The 25,805-nt window shown below is 35.5% G+C and overlaps 1 protein-coding gene across 1 annotated transcript; it reads left to right on the top strand.

The window, feature by feature from the left end:
- The first annotated feature begins 8,302 nt into the window (after positions 1-8,302).
- Positions 8,303-9,284, top strand: LOC141393087 (uncharacterized). Its single transcript, XM_073966037.1, has 2 exons — positions 8,303-8,417; positions 8,500-9,284. Exons 1-2 carry the CDS (start codon positions 8,412-8,414, stop codon positions 8,866-8,868), a joined length of 375 nt encoding a protein of 124 aa, XP_073822138.1. The 5' UTR covers positions 8,303-8,411; the 3' UTR covers positions 8,869-9,284.
- Positions 9,285-25,805: the final 16,521 nt, after the last annotated feature.

Genomic DNA, 25,805 nt, shown 5'->3' with positions numbered 1-25,805 from the left:
CATGAAGCTCCTGCAGACGTTCAATTTCCTGACATTGCTTGTTTAAATGCTCAATTTTTGCGGTCCGTATTGCCGATTGAATTTCTCTTTTAAGCTCTTTGTGTGTTTATGTTTTCGGCGCTCTTCCTTCAGTTTGAGTATGTCGTTTGTCATCCATTCTTTATTTTTTGCGTTAAAGTCACCTTGGATAATATTTATCTCATGGGATTTTGTAGTTTTCAATAAATATGTGATTTCGTCATAGAATGCTTCAATTTCTTCATCACTTTTATCTGCAGTTGGCGCGTATGCTTGTATTATGTTTATATTCATAGGCTTTGTTTCTATTTTTATGAGCATTGTTCTATCTGATTTTGGTATAAATCAAATTACAGAATTCGCAATATTCTTTTTTTACTATGATTCCAACTCCATTCCGGTGGTTGTTATTTTGATTGCCAGAGTGGTATACCTTTGTATTGTTAGATGTAAACTCGCCATTATCAGGCCACCATGTTTCACTTACACCCAATATGTCTATGTTGAAATGGTTCATTTCGTTTATTGTGTTGGCTAGTTTTCCTGGTTCGTAGAGACATCTTACATTCCAGATACCGATATTTAGCTTTCTTTTTGTTTTACCTCCGGGGATTCTTAGCACCCTTGTATTGCCGGAGACGTGTATTTGATTCATTGTTCATAATTGTATGGTTTTCTAGGGAGGGAATACATCAGTGGTTTCCCCTTGCCTTCTGATGGGTTTATAGTTTTCCGTCTACATACTCAGCCGCTCCAATGGAGTACAGACGCCGTTTGCTGCCGCTTAATTTAAGGCAGACGCAGCTACCTGTTGGTCCGCGGGACGTATTTGATTTCCGTCCTACCACCCATATCTGGGAAGCTTTCCCCTATCCGCCACCTGGGGACGCGCCCTATAGTGGTTACAGATTTCCCCCTAGGGATCATTTCCTCATCACTCTTATATTAATCCTAACTAACTTACATCGTCGGTCAGAAAAATTATGGCTTACACCGTCGTAGCCAGGGCCCCTCGGGAACCCCCCCCCCCCCCACGAAATGATTTTAGTTCCCATAGGATATTAGCTTATGTTACACATTTTTTAATTTTTGAGTAAAATTTTAATCTGTTTTAAATTTTTCAAGAAATATGTAAAGTAGTTGGAAGTATTACAGAGAATTATTTAACTACATTGGTATACTTATTGTCCAACATATTTGAAAATATAAAAATAATGAACAAGTTAGGCTTTTTGAGCAATTTTATGCATAGTTCTTGTTAAGTTTTAAGGTGCTGTTTAAGCGTTTAATCAGAATTTTAGGCTGACTGTATGTGTTACTGAGTTCACAAGAAAATGTTTATTTGTATTTACACGGTGCTCTTGAATCAAATTTATATTGAATTGCTTACACCTGGGAAGTTTTTGCGGATTCTGAAACTACAATGTTCATAGATGAGAAAAATCAAAAAAACAAAAAAAATCGCAGGAACGCTTTTTAAATAAATCGCGACTCAAGTTGACATTTTCAGGGGTTGTTTAGGTTTTCAAGATTTTGTTTCGAAACCACAAGTCCTATCAAAATGAGACTGAAGAAACTGTTGTAGCTATGAAAATTCTCTACACGATTGCTCTTTACGGTATTTTTGTAGGTTTTACCATTTTTGAGATATTGAAGTTCAAATTGGGACAATGCACTGACTGTATCGCCCCCTTGTAAAGCAATGTCATGAAGGGTGCGCCTTAACTAACATTTAATGAAAACAGCTTACCCAGTTGAAGTTTTTGTGAATTCTGAAACTACAATGTTCATAGATGAGAAAAATCCAAAAACAAGAAAAAATCGCTGTAGGGATTTTTAAATAAATCGCGGTCAAAATTCACATTTTTAGGTTTTCACGATTTTGCTTGGAAACCGCAAGTCCAATCGAAATGGAGCAAAAGAAAATGTTGTAGCTGTGAAAATTCTCTACAGTATTGACGTTTATGATTTGTTCTCAGGCTGTACCATTTTTGAGATAAAGAAGCTCAGTTTACATTTTTAGTTTTTTTTTGTTAGGGTTTCGCGATTTTGCTTGAATACGGCAAGTCTTATCGACATGGGACCTGAGAAAATCTTATAGCTGTGAAAATTCTCTACAAGACTGGCTTATTTAATTTTTCGTAGGTTGTACCATTTTTTTGTTTAAATAAATCGCGGTCAAAATTCACATTTTTAGGTTTTCAAGTCCAATCGAAATGGAGCAAAAGAAAATGTTGTAGCTGTGAAAATTCTCTACAGTATTGACGTTTATGATTTGTTCTCAGGCTGTACCATTTTTGAGATAAAGAAGCTCAGTTTACATTTTTAGTTTTTTTTTGTTAGGGTTTCGCGATTTTGCTTGAATACGGCAAGTCTTATCGACATGGGACCTGAGAAAATCTTATAGCTGTGAAAATTCTCTACAAGACTGGCTTATTTAATTTTTCGTAGGTTGTACCATTTTTTTAGATATATAAGTTTAAGTTGGGAAATTGCAGTCATGACATTGTTTTATAAGGAGACGATACAGAATTGAATTGAATTTGAATTGTCCCAATTTCAACTTCTATATCTCCAGTTGTAAAACCTACGAAAATATCATTAAGGTCAATCTTGTAGAGAATTTTGAGAGCTACATTATATTCGTTATTCCCATTTTGATAGGACTTGCAGTTTCCAAGCAAAATCGCAAAAACATAAACAACCACTAAAAATTTGAACTTGAATCGCGATTTATTTAAAAAGCGCTCCGGCGATTTTTTTTTTTGTTTTTTGATTTTTCTTATCTATGAGCATTGTAGTTTCAGAATCCGCAAAAACTTCCCAGGTGTAAGCACCTTCCATTTAAATTTGATTCAAGAGCACCGTGTTTATTGAAAGTTTATAACATATTACGTTCATGACTTTGGCTTATAAACAACATCCAGAAAAAACATTTTTGCGATATTTTGTTTTTGAAAATTTTAATGAGAGCAATTCAACAATAAAGTATAAAACTGTTGCTTAATCTTTGTGGTTTTAAGTGTTTGTATATTTTCTCTAACACGTTTTTATAATGAACTATTTTGAAATTCATAACAATTACAAATTCTTTATTATGTTTGAAATTTGCAATAAAAAAAAACTATATCAACCAATTTTTATGATATAATTTCTGTTCCACCGCAGTGTCGTAAATGTCTATTGGACAAAAGGATTTTTCTGTAAAATTTTTATGTTTTGTTCGACTTTTCGAATATTATTAAAATCAAGATTATTGAGCTTGAGGTCAATGTTTATATTTTACTAGCTGAACCCGGTGCGCTTCGCAACCCCGAATAAGGTAAAATATATTTTGACAAATTTATTTGTAGGCCAATTTTCGTCATTCATTCCAACTTTCATTAAAATCGGGTATATAAAGCGTGTTTGGTGCATCAAATACATGAAATCGGACGAAAATATATATAGGAGCTATATCAAAATCTGAACCGATTTTAATATAATTTGGAAAATTTATTTCTAGACCAAATTCCTGCACACATCTGTTACCATTCTATAGATATTTGCATAAAAAATCTAAATTGTTTGGAGGTACCTCCGATTCTGATCCTATATCTCCGGATCAACGCGGAATTTCAGAATTTTTAATGACCTATTTTACTTTCAGGCCATGTAGTGATATACTCTTAAAATTTCAGGAAGACAAGTTCAGCGGTTTTTGAGTCCATAAACTTCAAACAAACAAACGTACAAACATTTTTCTACTTTATATATATATTGATTGATTTATTACATATTGTTTGCAATATTTCAAAATTACAATGAATTTCTTCTTCAGGGATTTTTCTGTCGATTACTCTTTGAATAAAACCAGAAGAAAACGTCATAGAAATCCACAGCAATTGTATTTTGGAAAGTACTTTCAATGGATGCACATTTCTAGAAATGTTAATATTTCCTCCTTCGGTAAAGGACTTTTTGACGACAAACGAAATCTAAAAACTGATCGGAAACAGGCTCTTTTTCGTCAAAATCTCAACAAGTACCACTCGACTTTGCGGCAGGAATATATCCTGAGCACGTGTGAATTGAAACTTTCATCTATAGAAGATCGAATAGCGGCTACACAGCCAAAATCCTTAAACCCAAAAACTATGTATTAGGAGATTTTCAGAAATTTGTAGCCATTTTCGTACGTATGAACTTGCAAACAAAATATGGATTTGTATCATTGATCACAAGTGTTGCGGAGGAGGTATGCAGAAATGGACGGGACCGACATAGTTCAGATTGGGAGTAGATCTTATTTTGGGAGTCATTCCTTTTAAAAGATATTGCTCCCACCAGTCATTTCAGTTCGCCACAGTATAATTTTCACCTTTTGACCCTTATGTCAGGAAATATGGACTTGCCCACGAAAAATATAATACCGCTCTAAACACAAGGAATACCTTCAGTAAAAATGTCTAAAGATCCTCAAATAGACCTTAAACTGCACTTAAACAACTACTTGAAGGTTTGTGATGAAGGTACCCCAGTATGGCCCATTTTCGAGCAAAAACTAAGTTTGGAAAAAATATTACTAAATCCAAAGTTTGGACCAAATCTGTTGCTCCGTTCAAGAAAGCTTGCGCATACCACTTTAGCTAAAATTCTTGCAATTTGGGGGGAAAATACCGGAAGAAGTAGACCGCAAAGCACCATCTTCTAATTTTGTATATATAAGGCTCGCTGAATGATTGCGATAAATAAAGTTTGGACCAACGCACGATGGGGCCAATGACAGGTTTTCGAGGCAACAAATCAATAGGGCAAGCTAGACCTTCCAAATTTTGTACAGATGTTTATAATGGGCTTAGAAACTAATGTGCCAAATTTGGTTCATATCGGTTCATATATACATATAGCTGCCGTATATATGTTCGCCCGATTTCAAGCAATTGATGGACCAAACACGCAAATTCTGCCCAATTTTTATGCGATTTGGAAAATACCACGGAATTAGGCCTACAAATAAGTTTGCCAAGTTATATTGAAATCGGTTCAGATTTTGATATTGCTCCCTATATATTTTCGCCCGATTTTAGGTATTTGGTGCACCAATCCCGCTATGTATGTCCAATCTTGATGAAATTTGAAATGTGTGACGGATTTTGGTCTAGAAACATTTTTGGCAAATCATATTGAAATCGGTTCAGAATTGGATATAGCTCCCATATATATGTTCGCCCGATTTCAGGAAAATGATTGACCAAGCATGCAAATTCCATCAAATTACAATAAAATTTGGAAAACGTTACGGAATTCGGACTACAAATAAGTTTGTCAAGTTATATTGAAATCGGTTCAGATATAGAAATAGCTCCCCTATATACATATGTTCAAATTTCATGGTTTTGTCTGTGGTTTGTTATAAGTTAATAAAAAAGGTTCCAAATTTAGTAAAAATCGGCTAAGATTCCGCCACAAAAGCCAAAGTTTGCGATATCTTTGAAATTATATATTATTATTATATACGTCTATTAAATTTTTCCGAAATCCAATTGGTAACATTAATGGGTTTCCGATTATTCGCCAACCAAAACATAAAAATGTCCATATTTTTAAGTATTACGACATATGAAATCAGATTTTTATGAAAAGGCGCAGATAGGCGCAGCTAATTTTTTCACAAAATGATAGTACACATTAATACCTTTCACCACATATATATAATATCCTAGATCTACCTAGATCTCAAAAGTTATACTCCAGAGAACACATGGATAACAAAGCAAAATACTCCAAAATAGGCATAACGTCTTAACTCAAAAATACATTTACCACACATAACATTTTTATTATTTGTTAACACTATCTTATTTTACATACCCATTGAAGAGCTTTCCATGTTTAAAAAATATAAAAATGTTGAAATGTTCTTTTTGGCGCCTAAAATGCTTTCACTACTTATTTATAATGAATGTCGGAAAATGATGCATAAGAAAATATGTCACCATTGCCAGATCAGTATGTCGCTATGTGATGTTACCAGATTGATTTATTTTTTATTTTTAGTGATTCAGAGTGTTGGCAATCGAAATCCGTTATTATTTTTTTCAAATTGTTCACTTCAAAAATTGACTTTTTGCCTCGAAAACCTGCTATTGGCCCCATCGTGCAACGCAGTATCCGGTTCGAAAGTTGTCGTGCGCACTAGCGACTACACATGATTGCCTTAGGTGTTCTTTACAGCTTTCCGGCCATTTTCTCTGGAAGTATAGACTTGCCTCCGAAAAACGTGTATTGTAGTAATAGGGGCCCCGAGAACACTTGTTGCAAAAAAGCAAAGCGTTTCTGGAGAGTCCTTTTTATTTATTTCATATTTTTACTTATAACTAAATTATAAGCATTAAGGAAGTGAAGCCATGACCATTGAGGTCTTAAGCTTATCCAGGGAGGTCTTAAACTGCACTTCGCTGAATTTTTCTGCGGAAGTTTGCAGAAAAAATAGATCGATATTGCCCATCTTCGAAGTTGATCAAAGTATACGAAGGCCAAATTTTGGACAGAATCGGTTGATCTGTTTGAGAATTATCGTGCTCTCCAGGCAGCTACCCAGACGAACGGACATAGCTAAGCCGACTCCAAGTTTTCTGAAACAGATTTCTTCCAAACACACTTTGGCCCTAAAACCATTTTTTTGATGAGGAACATTTTGGCTAAAGGCTGAGAGTATAAAAAAATGTAGATTGGGAAAAATTGTGTTTATGGATTTTTGCTAAAAGAATGTATACAGGTATAGATCTTGGATTGGGCGACATAATTTCATTTTAAGATTGGATTCCAGAGTTTCCCTTGTTCCTGATCAATTTATGAGAAGATCCAGGATAGGAAACCAGAATTTCTATAAGTGAAGTCCGACGATTGGACGCCAAAATTAATCTATTGACAGATGCATGTTTTGGCAACAGAATTCTTCATTTATATAACCGCGATTATGTGCTTGATGGACAGAAATTCTTTGTGATAAGTAGACATCGGATTTTTGCATATATTTGAAAATTGTAATGTTAAGAGATTTGAAAATTAAATGTTATGATATTTCTATGGTTTTCCGATTGTATTCGCTTTTTTGGTCTTACCGAAGTGATATCACTGAATTTCATAATATTTACTATAGTTGTGAATTATTTGATAAATGATACGCCCAAAAATATATGGGATTATTAATATATTCATTGTTTTGGCCATATATATTAACTGTGACATGTTGTCAAAAAATTTCTAAAAACAAGATAAAATTGGCCAAGAAGTCTTACGCCATTTGAATTAAAAATAGTAATGAAATTATTTCATCAGTATAATAAGTCTAAAATAAGGTTTACATCTTTGCTAAATAACACATTTTCGCTAAACCGAACTTTCAAAATTTTGGTCAAAACCCTCTACGTCTTTCGGACCAAAGAATTCGGCCACCACCTGCTTTTTGGATATTTACCTATGATTATAAATGTATGATTAAAGTATTTTTCCCAGTTTTGTTTCGAAACATTTCTGATAGGAATCTAATTTTCTGCAGGTATGATACTAGCTTATCGGTCACCACATGTCCGTACAGAAGTAGTTCTATGGCTGAAATAATAACAGTTTCGCAATTTTCATATTCATAAAGTTCCTGCGGCAATAAATTATTTTCATATCTCTATTGAACAGACGAACAAAACAAAAAGCAAATTAATCCAATTGAACTCGTTTCAACCAACGCCCAATTTCTAACTTCAAAACAATTGTTCAGGCTCCGTCCTAAAATGCCATAACCAGCAAACGAACGAAATAAGTTATTAGACAAGTGTTCTTGTCGAAAATAGAAACTGCAATTCCACATCAAGATGACCAGCAGTAACCATTTAATTGTCAAATGTTGCAGGTTTTATTTTTCTTCTATGGCAGCAGCAGCAGCAAGTTTTGTTATGCTGCCTCAGCTAAGCTGGCGGCATAAATAACTAAAACACTTACAGCAACCTATTGTTGTTAGTGGAGGTGGGGGCAGTTGTTACAATTGTAAGGTGCTCTTGTGCTCCGATTATTATATATTTTAACGCTCACTTTAAAATAGCTAAGCTATGAAAACTTTTTTATTAGAGATTTTTCATTTATAGTTTTTGTTGTTGGTATTCGTTAATTTTTTTGTTGTAAATTTTTGGTGTGGCATTCAGCAGAAATAACACTGGAAACGTCTAATGCCACACACTGAGGCATGCATATACACAGAGAGACAGACACTCACATCCATACTCAAAACCATACAAATTATTTTAGTATAAAAGTTGGCTTAATTTGCTTATGAAAATCAGAATCAAATCTTAAGGCGTTCGCTGAACACAATTCTCCCGCTGTCGCTTTCAATTCTTTAGTATCCTTTCAACAACATGAAGGTACAAATTACTTAAAAAGGGAATAACCTTTTCCGAATATGTTACATATAAATTAATATACCAACTATTCTCCTCCTTCCAGTTCGCATTTGCCGTAGTCTTGTTGGCCCTTGCTGTTGGTGTCCAATCATCCGGATGGGGTGGTCCCTGGGGCGGCCCATGGGGAGGTTCATGGGCTGATCACAGTGCCTGGGGTGGTCATGCCGGTGCCTGGGGTGGACCTTGGGCTGGACCATGGGCTGGTCATGCCGCTGCTGGTCCTTGGGGTCATGGTGCCTGGGGTGGTTATCCCGGAATTTCTCTGAGCCAAGGGCCTGGTGCCGCTCATGGTGCCCATGGACCTGGTGTTTATGTTGCTAAGACTCGTGGTGCTGTACACACCGCTCCATTGGCTGGTCATATTAATTCTGCTACTTCTGTGAATGTAGCCCCTGCTCCAGGAACACATTAAACGACAACTCATTGGAAGACTCTAGCAGCTGACACAGGACACCAAACTAGTTTTACGTTTCCATCTACCACCTCTGTCTTCGTTCTAAAATGAACTTTGTACTGATAAATTACTCTTTTCTATCTTCAATCTTTGCCTCCGCTTTCTGTATCCTTTCCACCTGCCCCCTCTTTATCTACTAGAATACTGCAACAAGAGAAAAAATCATAAAAAAATGTACATAAAACTGGATCTATAATTTCATGAATTTGTCTTTGATCTTTTACATGTAAGAGAACCTTGTTATAGTCTACAACAAAAACATCGTTCGTTTATTGTTTCTCATACTTTTTTATTGTAAGCACACCGCCCACAACATACATACAACTTATCTGAAACAAAATGTAATAAAATAAAGTTATTAAAAACTTAAAGAAGTTATTCTTTTGCTTTTTTTCGAAGGTGCTAATAGTGCCAAATACATAATAAACAAGTATACCAGAATTAGTTTGCTTTACCTACATCTAAATACCCTGGGCCATGACTGTAGAAAAAAAAAAAACAATAAAAGGAGTGGTGGACCTAAATTTCCTATGAACAGATTTAATTATAATTATTCCTAATGTAAACAAGTAAAAACAAGTAAGCTAAGGCTATAGGTGGACGGGGCCGACCATGTGATACCCTACACCACTACCCCTGGGAATGAGCTTTCAGCAAATTAAAGTTCTTTTTTGGAACAAATAAACTTATTGTAAAAAAATAAATAACTATGTGGATTCTGCCACCTTATCACATCAAGCTAAAATAATAATATAATAATAGTTCCACAAACATCCCAGAAGGGACAGGGACCTACTGTGTATCGCCGAGTCCGAACGGCGTGTCCTAAGACACCACCTATAGAGAATGTCGCCAACATTACTGATGGGTAGGTATTTTGCCACCGTTGAATATTTGATGTGTAGAAAATCCAGGTCAGGCCACATCAAATTTTCAACGGTGGCAAAATACCCCTCAGTAATGTTGGCGACATTTAATGAGTATATTAGCCATGTAAAACTTCTGTACAGGTGGTGTCCTAGGACACGCCGTTCGGACTCGGCGATAAACAGTAGGTCCCTGTTCCCTCTGGGATTTTTGTGGAACAATTATTATATTATTATTTAAGCTTGATGTGATAAGGTGGCAGAATCCACATAGTTATTTTTTACAATAAGTTTATTTCTTCCAAAAAGGAATTTTGATTTGCTGAAAGCTAATTCCCAGGGGTAGTGGTGTAGGTTATCGGCCAAAAAATATGGATAGAATCCCAAAACACCTAATATCGGAAGTTACCTAAATATGGGGTTTATACCAAAACATAGACCTGTATTGACAATTTTCAGTGGATAGGTGTTATGACCGCTAGGAACCTAAAACGGCAAATTACCGCTGGTTCGTTTAAAAATTGAGACTAAAATCCCCAAAAATTAGGAGGAGCCGTTATATAGGGGCTATAACAAAACAGGGACCTATACTTGAAATAATAAAAATACGGAAAATCGGGAGGTACCGTTACATGGGCGATATACGTGAACCTGGAATTATGTTGACAATTTTTGGTGGAGATGTTTTGTGGCCATTAGGAACATCAAATGTTAAATTCCAGGTAATTCGGTCAAAAATGTAGCCAAAATCCTTATAATACCGAAAATTGGGAGGTACCGTTATATGGGGGCTATTTTGACAGTTTTAGGTGGAGATGTTTTGTGACCACTGGGAACTTCAAATAAAAAATTGCAGGTAGTTCGGTCATAAATTGTACCTAAAATCCCCAAAATACCGAAAATCTGGAAGTACCGTTATATGGAGGCTATACCAAAACGTAGGCCGATATGGGACATCTTCGCACTTGACATGCCTATGGAAATGGCAATCGGGTGCAAAATATAGCGCTCTAACTATGGCTGGCAAACTATTGATATTCCCAATATTAGATATTTTCGATATTTCATTTCAAAAAATTGATTGATAATAAAAAGTCGTGCGGCGTGGATATATATCTAATTACTTAATCAAAAAATTTCCAAGGAAAGCTTTAGAGTATATGACAATTTTATTTAATAACTGTATAAATAACGGTTATTTTCCGAGGACTTGGAAAATCGCAAAAATCATATAAATACGAAAAAAACCTGGTGACAGTGATATTAATAACTTTGGTTTCAAGAAGGGAAACTCAACGGATCATGCACTTTTGGAATTTTCCCATTAATGATATTATCCAGAATCTTAGGGAGCGTCGCTGTACTGTGACTGTGTCAGTAGACGTTGAAAAAGCCTTTGACAAGGCCTATCACAATGGCATTTTGTTCAAAATGATTGAGGTTGGTTTCCAACCGGGGACAGTAAAGCCTTTTAAAAGCTTTTTCGATGAAAGAAAATTCTGTATTCCAATAGAAATACTATGTCATCTATATGTTATGTCACTTGCGGCGTGCCGCAAGGATCTATATTGGCACCTCATTTATATAACATCTCTATATACGACTTTCCCCATGTACTGGATGGATCCAAGGGTATACTGTATGCCGACGACTCTCTGCTCTACGCCCACGACGAATCTCTGTTAGTTGCTCTTCAACATGTCTCGTCGCATCTGAACCGGCTAAAATATTTCTATTCGCAATGGGGAGTTCATATTAATGCCTCTAAAAGTAAAGCAATTTGCATTCGGCAAATGCAAATATACAGTAGTGCCGGAAAGCAAGCAACCAGATCTGCAGCTAGGCGATGACAAAATTGATTTCGTAGATAGTTTAAAGTACTTAGGAGTTTATTTAATAAACTTTTAAAATTCAACAGACATGCTGATTATATTTTGGATTGAAGTTGCTTTTTCAAATTTATTGAACAACAAATTTTTATCAGTTAAATCTAAGTTATTCCTCTAAGTTATTCCTCTATTATATGCCTTTACTATATGGTTTAACATCTATCCAACCACAATGAAAAATTAGAAGTTTTTGAAAGGGACATTATTCGGAAATGTATAGGGCAAATTTATCAGTCACGTAATAAGAGATTTTCAAATGAATTCATTTATAATGAGAGCAAACTTAATCGGCTTTCATCATATGCACTCGATTTGATGAAGCGCTTCATAGATAGACTAGCTGATTTCGATGGGTCTATTTTCTATGATATTATTAATATTGAAAATGAATTTAATTGGAGGAACACGAATTATCTTTCCGCCTTTGGAATACTTCAGGAGTGGCCAAACACTTCTAGGGAAACTTTTTATTCTTGCTCTACACCTGACACACATAGGGTCCCAGCAAAAAAAGTCATTACCAAATAATGACTTTATTCAATAAATTTTTGCAGTTGTAACTACTTACTAAATGTCCGTAAAAGTCATTATTTTAACATGGGGATGTCATAGGGAGTAAGTACTTCCTTAAATGTGTTTTTTAAGTACATATTTAACCACTTACCAGTAGTCAAAAAAAAAAAAAAAGCTAAAAAGCATATGTTCTATTTTTAGAACAAATGTGGTGAAATTATATTCAAATTCAACATTCCAATTATTTTTTGTTTTTATTTCTTCTTTTTCTTTTATTCCGCTTCCTGCCGGTGTCGAACACATGAACTTCTGATTTCTAGCCAAACACACTACACACTAGGCCACTCGTACAAATAGTAAGGGTTGTTTAAAAACATCCATGTACATCAACATTTTTTCGTAATTTTGTCAACAAAAAACTCCCATGCTGACGGTGAGCTTTGAACACACAAACCTAGGATTTGTAGTCAGACACACTAGCCCTGTGCCACCGTACTTATTCCTTTGTAGGTAAGTAGTAAGTAAGGATGTAACTAGTTATATGTTACCTGTTATATATGTACTGTCTGATAATGCGGAGGGTAATGAGTACGCATTACCTGGTAATGCAGAAAGTAATGACATGTGCCTACCAAATTTTTGCTGGGGTGTAGTTTTTTATTTTTAGATTAAGCTTTGTTTTTTGTTTTGTTTTTTTTTTTTTTAGTTGTAAGTCCTAACTATAATTTCACAAAAATATAGATAAAACCCTATTCGCTATTGTAAGTGTCGGGAGCAAACACTATTTTCATATACTTATCGATAATTTATTAAAAACAATTAAATAACCAAAAACTGTATATGCATGTAGCATCCTCAAATTTTGTAATCCCAGCAAAATTTTATGGAAGTGGTTCCATGAGATGCCATGATTTCACTGGATCTTTTGCATTGGTTCAAATGAAGTCGTGAAAGATCCGATCTTTTCATCAGCATTTGAACCCATTCGAAGGAAGTCGTGAAAGATCCGATCTTTTCCTTAGCATTTGAACCCATTCCATCGATCCAATAGAGATGAATTTTGTGTTTTTATTTTTACACATGTATGTATATATTCTTTTATTTATCTAAATATGTAAATTTAAAGCAATGTAAGATTTATTATGCTAGGAAGTCCCAATCACTGGGCTAAAAGTAGAGTCGGACTGCACTCTTTGGTATTAGTCGTGTTCCTTTACGTGCCTGAGGTTACCAGTTTTTACCCGCAAAGTGTTTCCTTACTTTTAAAAGCATACAATTTATATGAGAGCAGTTCACCACTTTTACCATTTTTGCAACAATTACCATTTTTAAAAGTAAAGGAACATACCAATTATAAAAGTTTCCTTGCCTGCTCTAGAGAACCCTGCTCAACAAGTCCATTTGTAGATCCCTACAAAACAACAAACATTTCCAAAACGTTGTAAAATAAAATTCACGTAATAGTAATCTGCAGTTGGAGTCAATGTCGAAATCTGCAATGCACTGATGGGAAGTAAAATCCTTTTGTAAGATGAATCAAAACCTGTTGCGGAGGAAGTAAACTCTGTTGCGTGCAGCGGCGGTGTTTAGACTGCAACAGCTGGGACGGCCGGAAGTCGAGTTTCTCACTTAAATTTACAACCTGTCGCTCAAACACATCGTTCCCGAAGTCTGGAAAATAGGCCAGCTACTGAAGCCCGAAAAGGATGCCAGCAAAGGTGAATCTTACAAACCGATTTCGCTTTTGTCGCCCGTAGCAAGGACCCTTGTGGCTATAGTTCTTCCAGCATCAGAGATAACTTTCCAGTTGCCGATCAATAGCATTACATGCCAAAGGTTTGGTGAAAATGACATGCCAAAGATTAGTGAAAGTGCTATTCTTGGGAATTGGTTAAGATGGCATGCCAAGGGATTGGTATAGATGCCATGCCAAAGGATTGGTATAGATGACATGCCAAAGAATTGTTGAAGATGCCATTCCATCGAGTTAGTAAAGATGACATGCTTAGGATCTGAAAATGAATTGCATCTTTTGGGGGTCACCCTCTTGTAAAAAGAATGAGTGAAGATGCTGAAAAAATGACATTCCATTTCACTTGCACCCATTCTTGAATAGCATCTTTGGCATCGAACATTTTGCTGGGATGTTATTAAAATAATACGTAATAGTTTTAAGTGTTTCTGATAGTTATTGTAATAATTAAATCTTTAATGAAATGAAAGAAGTCTCAATAAATAATAATAAATAATAAAATAAAAATAAAAGAAATTGATTGCTATCGATATTATCGTTAATTTGTCATCACCATTAATTTGGGAATGAAAATGGCGGAAACGTCTATGCTTTTGCTGTCATTTTGCACAAGTAGTTCACAGAAATATAAAGAAGAAAAAACAATTGCCTTTATTTAATAAAAATACACTCAATACATTTTACTTTTCCGATAAATTTGTACGCGTGACTTACTTTCTCACATCCACAAAAACGAAAATCCGCGAAATTTCTTTTTATGTCAATGAATTTAACGTTAGGGGCTTTTAATCCGATAATATCGATATTCAAAATTATCTATCGATATTGAATTCTTAAAAAATAATCGATATTATCGATAGTGTCATCAATTAGAGCTGGAAAACTATCAATATCGGTCCCATTCGATTTTTCGATATTTCCGTTTTAAAATAGCGTTAAAATCGATACTATCTCGGAAACGAAACGAAAACGAAAAAAAAATCAAAAATTTAAGTTTTTTCCCATATTAAAAAATACTCCTTGGATTTTCATAAAATTCATATAACTCTTCTAAAAAGGCATATATTAAAAATGTCCATTTGTGTAAAAAGCTATAATTTATATGGGAAAGTGGAAAAAACATATTTTTACCCATATAATTTCAAAAAATTTAAAAAAAAGTGTTAAACGGACGGAACGGGTACAAAAGTATATATGGACAGAAAGAGGACGCTCTAGGGCATCATTCTGTGAAAACGGAATTTTGTTCGTGCAAACGTTACGGTAATTTTGTTGAAATGATTCTTAAAGATAACAGTCCTATCTACCTAACAAGAAAAAACAACGAACACAAAATCTGTGTTCGAGAGATAGCTATTTCTTTCTCCAGAAATTTGCTAAAATGGTGTATTTCCAAACTTGCAAAAAATGAACGACTTTAGGAGCACGCCAAGCCCACACCTTCCAATATGTATTTTGACCTAATTTTTTGGTTTTCTTTGTTTTAACATGTTTACTATCGAATCCCATATAGAAATTAACAATCGGTAACGACAAAAAAATTATTTTGGCCAGGAAAATCGATTCCTGAACCACTGTGCGTCAGCACTTTAAATCTGCGTGCTATCGAGTTGGAGTTTGAGGAGATTTGTTCCATCTTAATATGTCGAAATCATTTTGGAGACTAGTATTACATTTTTCACTTTCTATTGTTACTGACCGGTCGGTTGAATGCACAGAATAGTTAACAAATTAGGAGAATAATTATACCCTCAGCCTTTAGGCTAAAGAGGGTATTTACACTTTGATACGACCAAAAATGTGCCTCATCGAAATAATGGTTTTAGACCCCAAGTATGTTTGTACGATATCCGTTTCAGACAATTTTGAGTAGATCTAGCAATGTCCGTCCGTCTGTCTGTCCGTCTGTCTGGCTGGCTGGTGCGCACGATAACTCTCGAACGGATCAATCGATTCGGTTTAAATTTTGGGTATCGAAATATTTTGTCCAGATTTGATTTAAGTTCGAAGATGGGCCATGTCGGTCCACTCCTTCAGGTACCTCCCCCACAAAAGTTCAAAAATGTTCGGAAAAATTGTCCGCACGATAACTCTTGAAGGGAGTAACCGAATTAGTCCATACTTTGCACATCGTGACATTTCTACCAGACATAGATGAGGTTCCAATATGGACCCTATTGGTTCACTCTTTCGGGTACCTCCCACACAAAATTTTGCTTAAGTGCAGTTTAAGGCCTGCTCTCGAATCGCTTTGATTTTTGTTGCAGCCACTTGTATTCACTACCCCCATTACGACGATATAATTTTTTTCAGGAGCAAGTCCATATATCCTCAGAAATCAGCACGAAAACTGCCAATAGCCCATATAATACCATTTGTCGTAGTTGGAGTGGACGATAACTCTCGAACGGATCAACATATTTGGTTAAAATTTTGTGTCTTTCAATATTTTGTCCAAACTTAGTTTAAATTCGAAGATAGACCATATCGGTTCACTCCTTCCGGTACCTCCCCCACAAAGGTTCAACATTTTTCGCTAAGATTGTGGGCATGATAACTCTAGGAGGGAATAACCGAATTGAGCCAAACTTTGCTATTGGTAATATTACTTTCAGGCATTGATCGAGATCTAATATGGACTATATCGGTCCACTCATTTCAGTACCTCCCACACAAAATTTGGAAAAAGTATAGTTTAACAACTCCTCTCTGATCTTATTAATTTGTGACGCAGCAGGTTGCACTTGCGGCCCCTGTTACGACGTTGTAATTTTTTTTCGTGGGAAAGTCCATACTTCCTGAGATAATGACCCAAAAAGGTCCAGAAAATCCTACCGGCACCACCTAAACTGGCTAATGTGTAAAATAACCCTTTAAGAGAGAAATCGATTTAGCTCAATCTTTGTAAATTGAAAAGTAAAATTGTAATATATTTAAATTCAGAAAATTAAGTACAACATATTTAATTATATGGGTGCCACCGTGGTGCAATGGTATGCAGACCCGCCTTGCACACATAAGGTCGTGGGTTCGATTCCCCGGCCAGGCAACATCAAAACACTTTTCAACGGTGGCAAAATACCCCTCAGTAATGTTGGCGACATTTCCTGAGTATTTCAGCCATGTAAAACTTCTCTACAAAAGTAGTGTCTTAGACACGCCGTTCGGACTCGGCGATAAACTGTAGGTCCCATATCATTGAGCTAATATGAATCGGGGTGCACTCATTGATATGAGAGAAGTCTCCCTTGTCCCTTATGAGATGTTTGTGGAACAATTATTATATTTAATTATAAAGTCTGTAAGGAAAATATCCATAGACTAATAAAGAAAAAAAATATTTCCTACAGATTTGTATAAGGTCCGAATATGTACTACATCGGATCACTCCTATGGGTACACCCTACCCAAAGTTTGGAAAAAATGCACTCGTCTTGGATCATTCTGAATTTTGTTGCAACATGTAGTTTTTGCGGCCCTTTCCATCCTGGAAAATTTTCCCAACAGCTAAAAACCTACAGAAGTATTGTGTTAACTTTTTTTCTTCGGGTACGTGGCTGAGGGTATATCTCTGTCGGCTCAGCTGAACGATACTTTCTTACTTGTTTTAATATAAAACAAAAATTAATCGTCGGTATTAAATTCCTCCAAGTCATAAATCCCTTCTGCAGTATACATCCAGAAATGGCCAAACCCGAACGCAAGATCCAACTCAGAGATAAAGTGCTATGGACCGCCATAACGCTCTTCATCTTCTTGGTATGCTGTCAAATCCCTCTGTTCGGTATAATGAGTTCCGACTCGGCTGATACTGGATTCATGTGATTTTGGTCTCAAATCGTGATATCCTTATGGAATTGGATATCCATCTGGGTTTATTATGCAATTGTTGGCCGGTACCATTGCAACCAGAATTTGCGAAACCATTGTACAGAAGGCCTTCTCACCCACCACCGTTACAACTTGGCGTGGTACTGAATACGAAGGTGACGTTGTTGCATTGTTCTACTTGATGGGCACACGTAACGATAAGGTTCGTGCTTTGTGTGAAGCCTTCTACCGTCAAAACTTGCCCAAATTTTGACCACCGTTCTCGTCTTTGTCGTTGTCATCTAGGTTACCAAGGTTTCCGTGGTGATTTGCCTATTAAATCTGCCCGTTATTGCGTTCAACGCCACCAAATTGTTCTACACCTCAATCAAATGCATACACAAATGTTTACGGTTAAATTCCAAGGTAAATTCTTCATCAACCTGCTTGGTGTTTGGGCTGATGTTGGTGGTGGCGACCCAGCTCGCACTAAGCCCCATAGCCACCTGAAAGTGTTGGTCACATCTTTACCGATCCCATACACGCCATTCTCTTTAAGCTTGTAAAAAGCTTTATTCGTTTACACAAAAATCTTATGTAATCAATCGCATATGTTAATTCCCGGTCCACACTAGAGTGACTTCATTGAACAAATTTCATGAAATTAAGCGTCCCTAGATCGAGTTCCATACTAAAATAATTTTTAAAAAATATTTATCGATATTGGTGTAAAAAATAAGTATCGATTATATCGATATTTCCATCGATGGTTTGCCAAATCTATTTATAGGGTTCCGGTTGACTTAAAGTTAAAAGTGATCATTAAATTTCAAGAAGGACCTTCTTGCATTAAATTTTACTGTGAAAATTATATTTTTAATGCCGAAAAATTGATTTATTTTATTTATTATTATCTCCCTCACAGGAATTTCTAAATTTTCTTCTCAACAACAGTTTGCTTTATATACCATTCCAGAGTATACAAAATCCCACACACAACAATAGTGAATCTGAATACTCTGGTTGCAATTTGTTCTTTGATTAAAGTCCGTCCAATTTTTACAGCTCGTTCGTATATAGTAAAAACCAAATATTTTTGCAATTCCATTAGAAAACAATATTTTTTTTTGCTGCACATCTACGATTTTTGTTAAAGAGGTTAAGGGAAAAATTTTGGTTTCAAATACGTTCGCGTTCACAAAATTGACCGATGCGAGCAAAAGTTGTAGCGGTTTTTATTCTCATACAAAGAAAAAATATTTAAAACTGTCTCATTTGTTCTTGCAAGAAAACCTATGCATAAATCGCCAACGGTATTCCATATTAATTCGCAGATTTTTAAATAGTTACTATTTTTTTATTTTCGCGAAAAATCGTCAATTAATAAAAAAATCTTCAAGTAAATCCAAATTATACTGCCCCAGATTCCGTACAAACATCTTGAAAGTAAATTATAAAGTAAAGTAAAAATATGAAATCAAATTTCTAGAGATTGGTTATATAAATTGCATATTATAGCAACAACAAAAGAAAAAACCAGTAGGAAAAGACCAAAGTCGGGCGGGGCCGACTATGTAATACCCTACACCAGTCGAAATATGTAAATATCAAAACGTGGACATATGTATGTCCATAATTCTTGGTGGAGAAGTTTTTTAATAACCCAAAACAAACATTAAAGTAAATTTTTTGAACTCATTAAACTCCAAATGGCAAATTGGAGCCATATTTGGGGAAAATCGTTAAAATACCTAAAATCGGGAGGTACCGTTATATGGGGGCTACAAAAAAACATGGACCTATCTTAACAATTTTAAGTGGCGAAATTTCGTGGCCACTGGGAAGATCCCTAAAATTCCTTAAATCGGGAGGTATCGTTATATGGGGACTATACCGAACCGTGGACCTATCTTGACAATTTTTAGTGGAGCAATTTCGCGGCCACTGAGAACCTCAAATGTAAAATTTCAGCTAGTTTGGGCAAAAAATGTGGCTAAGATCCATAAAATACCTTAAATCGGGAGGTATCGTTATATGGGGACTATACCGAACAGTGGACCTATCTTGACAATTTTTAGTGGAGCAATTTCGCGGCCATTGGGAACCACAAATGTAAAATTTCAGCTGGTTTGGGCAACAAATGCGGCTAAGATCCTTAAAATACCTTAAATCGGGATGTACCGTTATATGGGGGCTATACCAAAACTTGGACCGATATAGCCCATCTTCGAACTTGATCTTCCGACGGCTAAAAAAATGGTATTCCCCAATTTTCAGCGAAATCGGTCAACAAATGCGACCTGTATGTTGCGAACGGACAGACGGACGGACATGCATAAATCGACTCAGAAAGTGATTCTATGTATATCCCTAGAAGGAACTATGGGTCTATCTCGCTTCCTTTTGTATGTTACATACAAATGCACTAACACATAATACCCCTTACCACATAGTGGTGTAGGGTATAAAAATATTGTTGGAATATTGTTCCAAATATATTTTTTGGTTTGATTAGAAAAATGCGAAAAAAAATTTGGGAGTTCTCCTACAATTTCGCTAAAATCCCATACAAAAATTAATTTACTCTGCTAAATCGTTATCAAGAAATATGGTTTACAATCACGAAAGCTTAGTTGCTTACTGTCATAAGTCATAAGGATAGGTAGTTAAGAATAATATTGAAATTACAATCATTCAAAAAATATGAAAATTAACAAGTAAGAAAAGCGTTAAGTTCGGTCGGGCCGAACTTTTTATACCCTCCACCACAAATTTCAGCCATTTCGGTGGATTAATGTGGCCACAACCTTCAAAATACCGAAATTCGGAAGGTACCGTTCTGTGGGGGCTATATGATGGCGTGGACCTATACCTAAAAATTTCTGGGGGAATGTTTTATACCCCCAACGAAGACTAAATACCAAATTTCAGCCATCTCGGTGTGATAATGAGGCTAAAACGTTCAAAATATCGAAAATCGGGAGATATTGTATTATGGGGGCTATATCAACACGTGGACCTATATAAACATTTTATGGTAGAAATGTTTCTTAGCCTCTGGAAACACAAAATACAAAGTTACAACCGATTCTTTGGTCAAATGGGTCTAATACATTCAAAATATATTAAAATGACACGTACTTTTAAGGGGCCTTATGTGGGGGCTATATCAAAACGTGGACCTATATAACCCAACTTTGGTAGGAATGTTTTCTGGCCTCTGAAGACACAAAATACCAAATTACAACCAATTCGGTGGTAAAATGGGCTAAATATCTTAAAAATTCCTTAAAACGACGACGCGTCACGCGTCATTTTGTATGGGGGCTATACGAAAGCGTAGACCTACATAGCCCGCTTTCAATACCAAAAGTCCTACGTAAATATAACATATTTTCCCAAAATTTCATCGACCTACGTCAATCCGTTCGGACGCTAGAGTGATTTCCACAGACGGACAGACGGACGGACATGGCTATATCGATGTAGAATTGCACGCTGATCAAGAATATATATACTTTGTGGGGTCTACAATGATTATTTCGAGTAGTTACAAACGTAGTGACAAACTTAATATACCCCCATCCTATGGTGGAGGGTATAAAAAGCCGGTCATTCGGTTGATGCGTATCCGATTTTGGGTACAGCGAATCAATTTCTTTCAATATCTATGCATATTTCGATGTTTCACTCAGCGGTCAAAGTGTGCCGTCAGTTGCATTATACAATGCCAAAAACCTTAAAGTGGGTAAAAGTCGAGCAATGTGCATACGATTTTGATGCGCATGAGATTTCAGTAGCACCTATCAAAAATACGTCAATATAAACCTATTTCAAATAGATTCTTCAAGAACCGCGGATCGGCCTCCACATTCTATTTCTGGTAAAAGACCCATTTTACACGCGTATGTCTGTAATTTATGACATGTTTTTTCGCTGATATTATAATCGCGCATAATGGATTCCATATAGAGTTTGTCAACTAATTATTCTCAAAATGAGGAAACGACCATGTTTTGATATAGCCTCCATATAACACCTGAAATCGAAGGTATATCAAAACATGGACCCGGAGACCCAATTTTCAGTACCAGAAGTTCAGTTGACATAAGAAAGATTTGAGCCAAATTTTGTCAGCCTACGTCAAGTGGTTTGGCAGTTAAAGAGTTTTTACCCGACATTTGGGTAAATACTCTAAATCGGGGTACCCATATATGGGGGCTACAAGAAAACATAGACCTATGTTGAAAAATTTTAGCAAGGATATTTTCTACACATTGAGAACTCCCTGTGCCAAATTACAGCCAATATGATTGTAAAATGTGACTGAAAGGTAAAAAATACCTTAAATCGGGATGTACGGTTATATGGTGGCTGTTGTTCCGATTTCGTTACGATGTCGCTACGATTGGTTTGCTGGGCTGTTTTTCCCTAAATTTTCATCGGTCTCATCGTCTCACCAACACATTGACAATGTATCAACAAACCACAACACAACCCCCAGCATCGTCTCACCAGCACATTGAGACTTTATCAACACACCACACACACAACAACTACCGCTGTCGCAACAATTGTTGTTAGTTAACTGACAAACCAAACAACTACAGTGCGTTTGGTGTCGAAAAAACAAAGTTCATATAGGGTAAGTGCACCTAATGTCGGCATGTACCAGTAGTCGGCACCTTTTGAATTTGAACTCAAATAACTAAAAATTAAGAAAACAAAATAGGAAAATAATCTTAAAAATTCTTCAACAATATTGTCAGCTAACTTTATATAAAATTTCATTGAGCTAGGACCAATTATTATATCGAAATTTAAGTTTTTGTCAGTGAGTGTTTTTCACCACAACCGAAAATGCATGTTTCTTAAGAAAAAAATTGTGGAGATGTTAACCTTATAAGCTCTGTAATTATTTTAAAATGAAGAAATTTTCCACAACATTTTTGTTATATAGGTAGAGAACAGTTAAAAGAACACTTCAGAAAAAGAAATTTTTAAAAATATTTATAATTGTGCAATTTTTGCTGATGCCGACTTTAGGGACAAAAAATATAAAATTTGCCTGAAGTCGGCATGGGGTTATAAACATTGATTTTTATCGATTACTTTTAGCAAAAAATTATAAAAAATACTAAAGAAATACTTTAAAGGCTAATTAATAAAAAAATAGTTTCAATTTGAAAGGAACTTTAGCGATTTTAAGCAATATCAGCCATGATTTGAAGTACGTACGTTGTGGGGTGCCGACAACTGGGTAATAGATGCCGACTACTGGTACGAACTAATTTATTTAAACAATATGTTTAAATTCCCTTATTTTTTGAAGTAAAATCAATAGAAATGTATACAAATAAACTAGAAATGTATAAATAACTAAAGCTTAAGCTATAGTTCTTTCAAATATTTAAGAAAAACTGTAAAGTATGCATTTTTTCTTTATTTAAATATAACATGCCGACTACTGGATCATATCATGCCGACTATTGGGGAATGGTGCCGACTACTGGTGAAAAAGCAGTATTTCACTAAAATTGTATTTTTTGCATGTTGAACAGAAATAATCAAAAAAATTGTTTATATAATCTAAAACTACACAAAATAACGAATCATAACAACTTATATTTAATTTGATTGGATATTTAGACTCGGAATGACACACGGCTGAAGATACGAGAATCCTTAAAGTGCCGACTACTGGTGCACTTACCCTAGTCAAATACTTCGCAACTACAAATTTGTAATTTCTTCAATAAAAAGGCAACATCTAATATCTCAACCTAGTGCTGACTCAACATGTATGAACATATGATTCATATTGTTCTGCTATGCCCACAAGAGGATAAACTACACTGTAGTTACCACAGTGAAAAACCATAAGAAAAAACGAAGACACGGTAAATTACAATACAAAATAAAAGCATTAATAAATAAAAAGCAGCAAAATTTGACTCTGCTTTGTTTGGTGGTGTGTGGTGGTTGTTAGTCAACAAAAACAAAAACTCGCCAAAATTGTTTTTTTTAATCTCTCAGAAAATCCAGTATTTTTTTTGCTTTATGAAAGGGGTTGTTATGTTTGGGACTGCTTGCAAACAAATATATGTTTGCTGCAAAATATGTTTGGGACATATGTTAGAGAGGCCTTTTTTTCTGTGTGTATGCATTTCTAAGCGATTTTTGTACTTTTTGGTCATATTTTGGTTTGTTTAAGGAATTTCCCTTATCCCTTAATCCAATTTCAGTTAAATACACCACTTTTAGGCCCCTCTTATGGACCTAGGTGGTCTCGTTTACTGTTAGTATGGTCTAGTACCCTTTTAGTAGATCTAGCACCCCTCCTGATCGAGTACCGCTGTAGGTAAAATTTATTGTTATTGATAGCAGCCTATCCTGGTAAAAAAAAAACTCATAAAACGTCGTAGTTTTCATATATTCCTGGTTTGAGACCCAAAGGACATTGTTTACATGTAATATGATCAGGTACCCCCTTCGTCCATATGGTAACCCTCTTAGTAGGGATATTCTATGCCTAATATTGTTGATACTTGTTAAGAATAAAATTCATAAAATGTCATGATTTTTAAGCATTTACCGAAAATATGGGGTATTTTGGAACCTTAATTACATTTTGAAAACATTTTCTTGGCACCACATGTTGATTGTTCTTTTGGTTATAATTGTTGAACTAAGTTGGATAAATTTTTATTTATCCATTCAATTTGGTCTTATACTATGTTTACATTTACGAAATTCGCTTGATTTCAACTGTCAATTCCGTTGCGTATAAGTCAAATGAAAACTCATCTGAAATCGATTGGATTTCATTTGACGTTTGAGCAATGGAATTGACACTTGAAATCGAGTAGATTTCGTAAATGCAAAAAATACCTGACATTTTTATCACAACTATTTGTCATTATACCCTATACCACAATGTGGAAAAGGGTATTATAAGTTTGTTTTGGTAAAAATTCATGTAATACCGCGAAATATTCGTCTTAGACCCCCAATGTGGTATACCAATCTTCATATCTCGACGAGATAAAGCGATTTTGAGATGTGTGTCCGTCCGTCCGTCCGTCTCTCCATTATAAATTGTAAACACGCTCTAGGCCGCAATTATGGACCGATCGTCACGAAATTTGTATGGAGGTCGGGTTCAGATCAGAATAGATCCTTATTCTTATTGGTGATGATCGTGAAATATTTAGCGGGTGAAATGGACCAAAAACATAATATTTATCCAATTTTCTAGCGGCTCTGTAGGTCTCAATAATAGTCCGATCAACGCGTAATTTTAAATAAGGTAAGAGTATATGACAAAGGAGAAGCTTGCAATTTGAGATGGCGATCGGATAATATTTAGAGGGTTAAATGGACCAAAACTTTTGTTTGAAAATTGTGAAAATTTTTAATATACAGCTTATCTCTTAATTCCTGGAAGTGACATTCCGAACAAGTGAGATATACTTGAAAGTGGAACGCTTGACCTTTCAGTCAGTAGTGTAATAATAAACTCGCTAGAAGTCGCAATTATACATCAATAGGCACGAAATTTTGCACCGGGTAAGAGTATAGGTCGAAAAAGATGCCTCCAATTTTGAATGATGATCTGATATTCTTTAGCGGGTGAAATGGACAATTACTTTTGTATGAAAAATAAAAAAATTTTATTTTTGGTCGATATTTTAATTCCTTGAGGACATATATATTTCGCAAAGTAGCCTACATATGGGAAAAAACTACTGACCTTTCCTCTGATGTAAATTGCAATAAAGTATTTGCTAGATAACGGGCCTACTGCCTAATATATAATGGGTTCTGTGTAGAGAACCACATTTTTATCCCATGCTACATATTGGCTCTCCAAAAGTTTATGTAACACCACGAAATATTCGTCCTAAACCCCTTATTTGGTATGCCAAAATTCATATCTCGACGAGATAAAGCGATTTAGCGATGTGTGTCCGTCCATTAAAAATTGTAAACAAGCTTAAGGCCGCAATTATGGACCATTGTAACGAATTTTTTAAGGAGGTTGGGTTCGGGCCAGAATAGAAA

The sequence above is a fragment of the Musca autumnalis genome, unplaced genomic scaffold (genome assembly GCF_047663935.1).
Source record: "Musca autumnalis isolate F117 unplaced genomic scaffold, ASM4766393v1 scaffold_2, whole genome shotgun sequence".
NCBI lineage: Eukaryota > Metazoa > Arthropoda > Insecta > Diptera > Muscidae > Musca > Musca autumnalis.
This window is presented reverse-complemented; position numbering and strand designations above follow the sequence as displayed.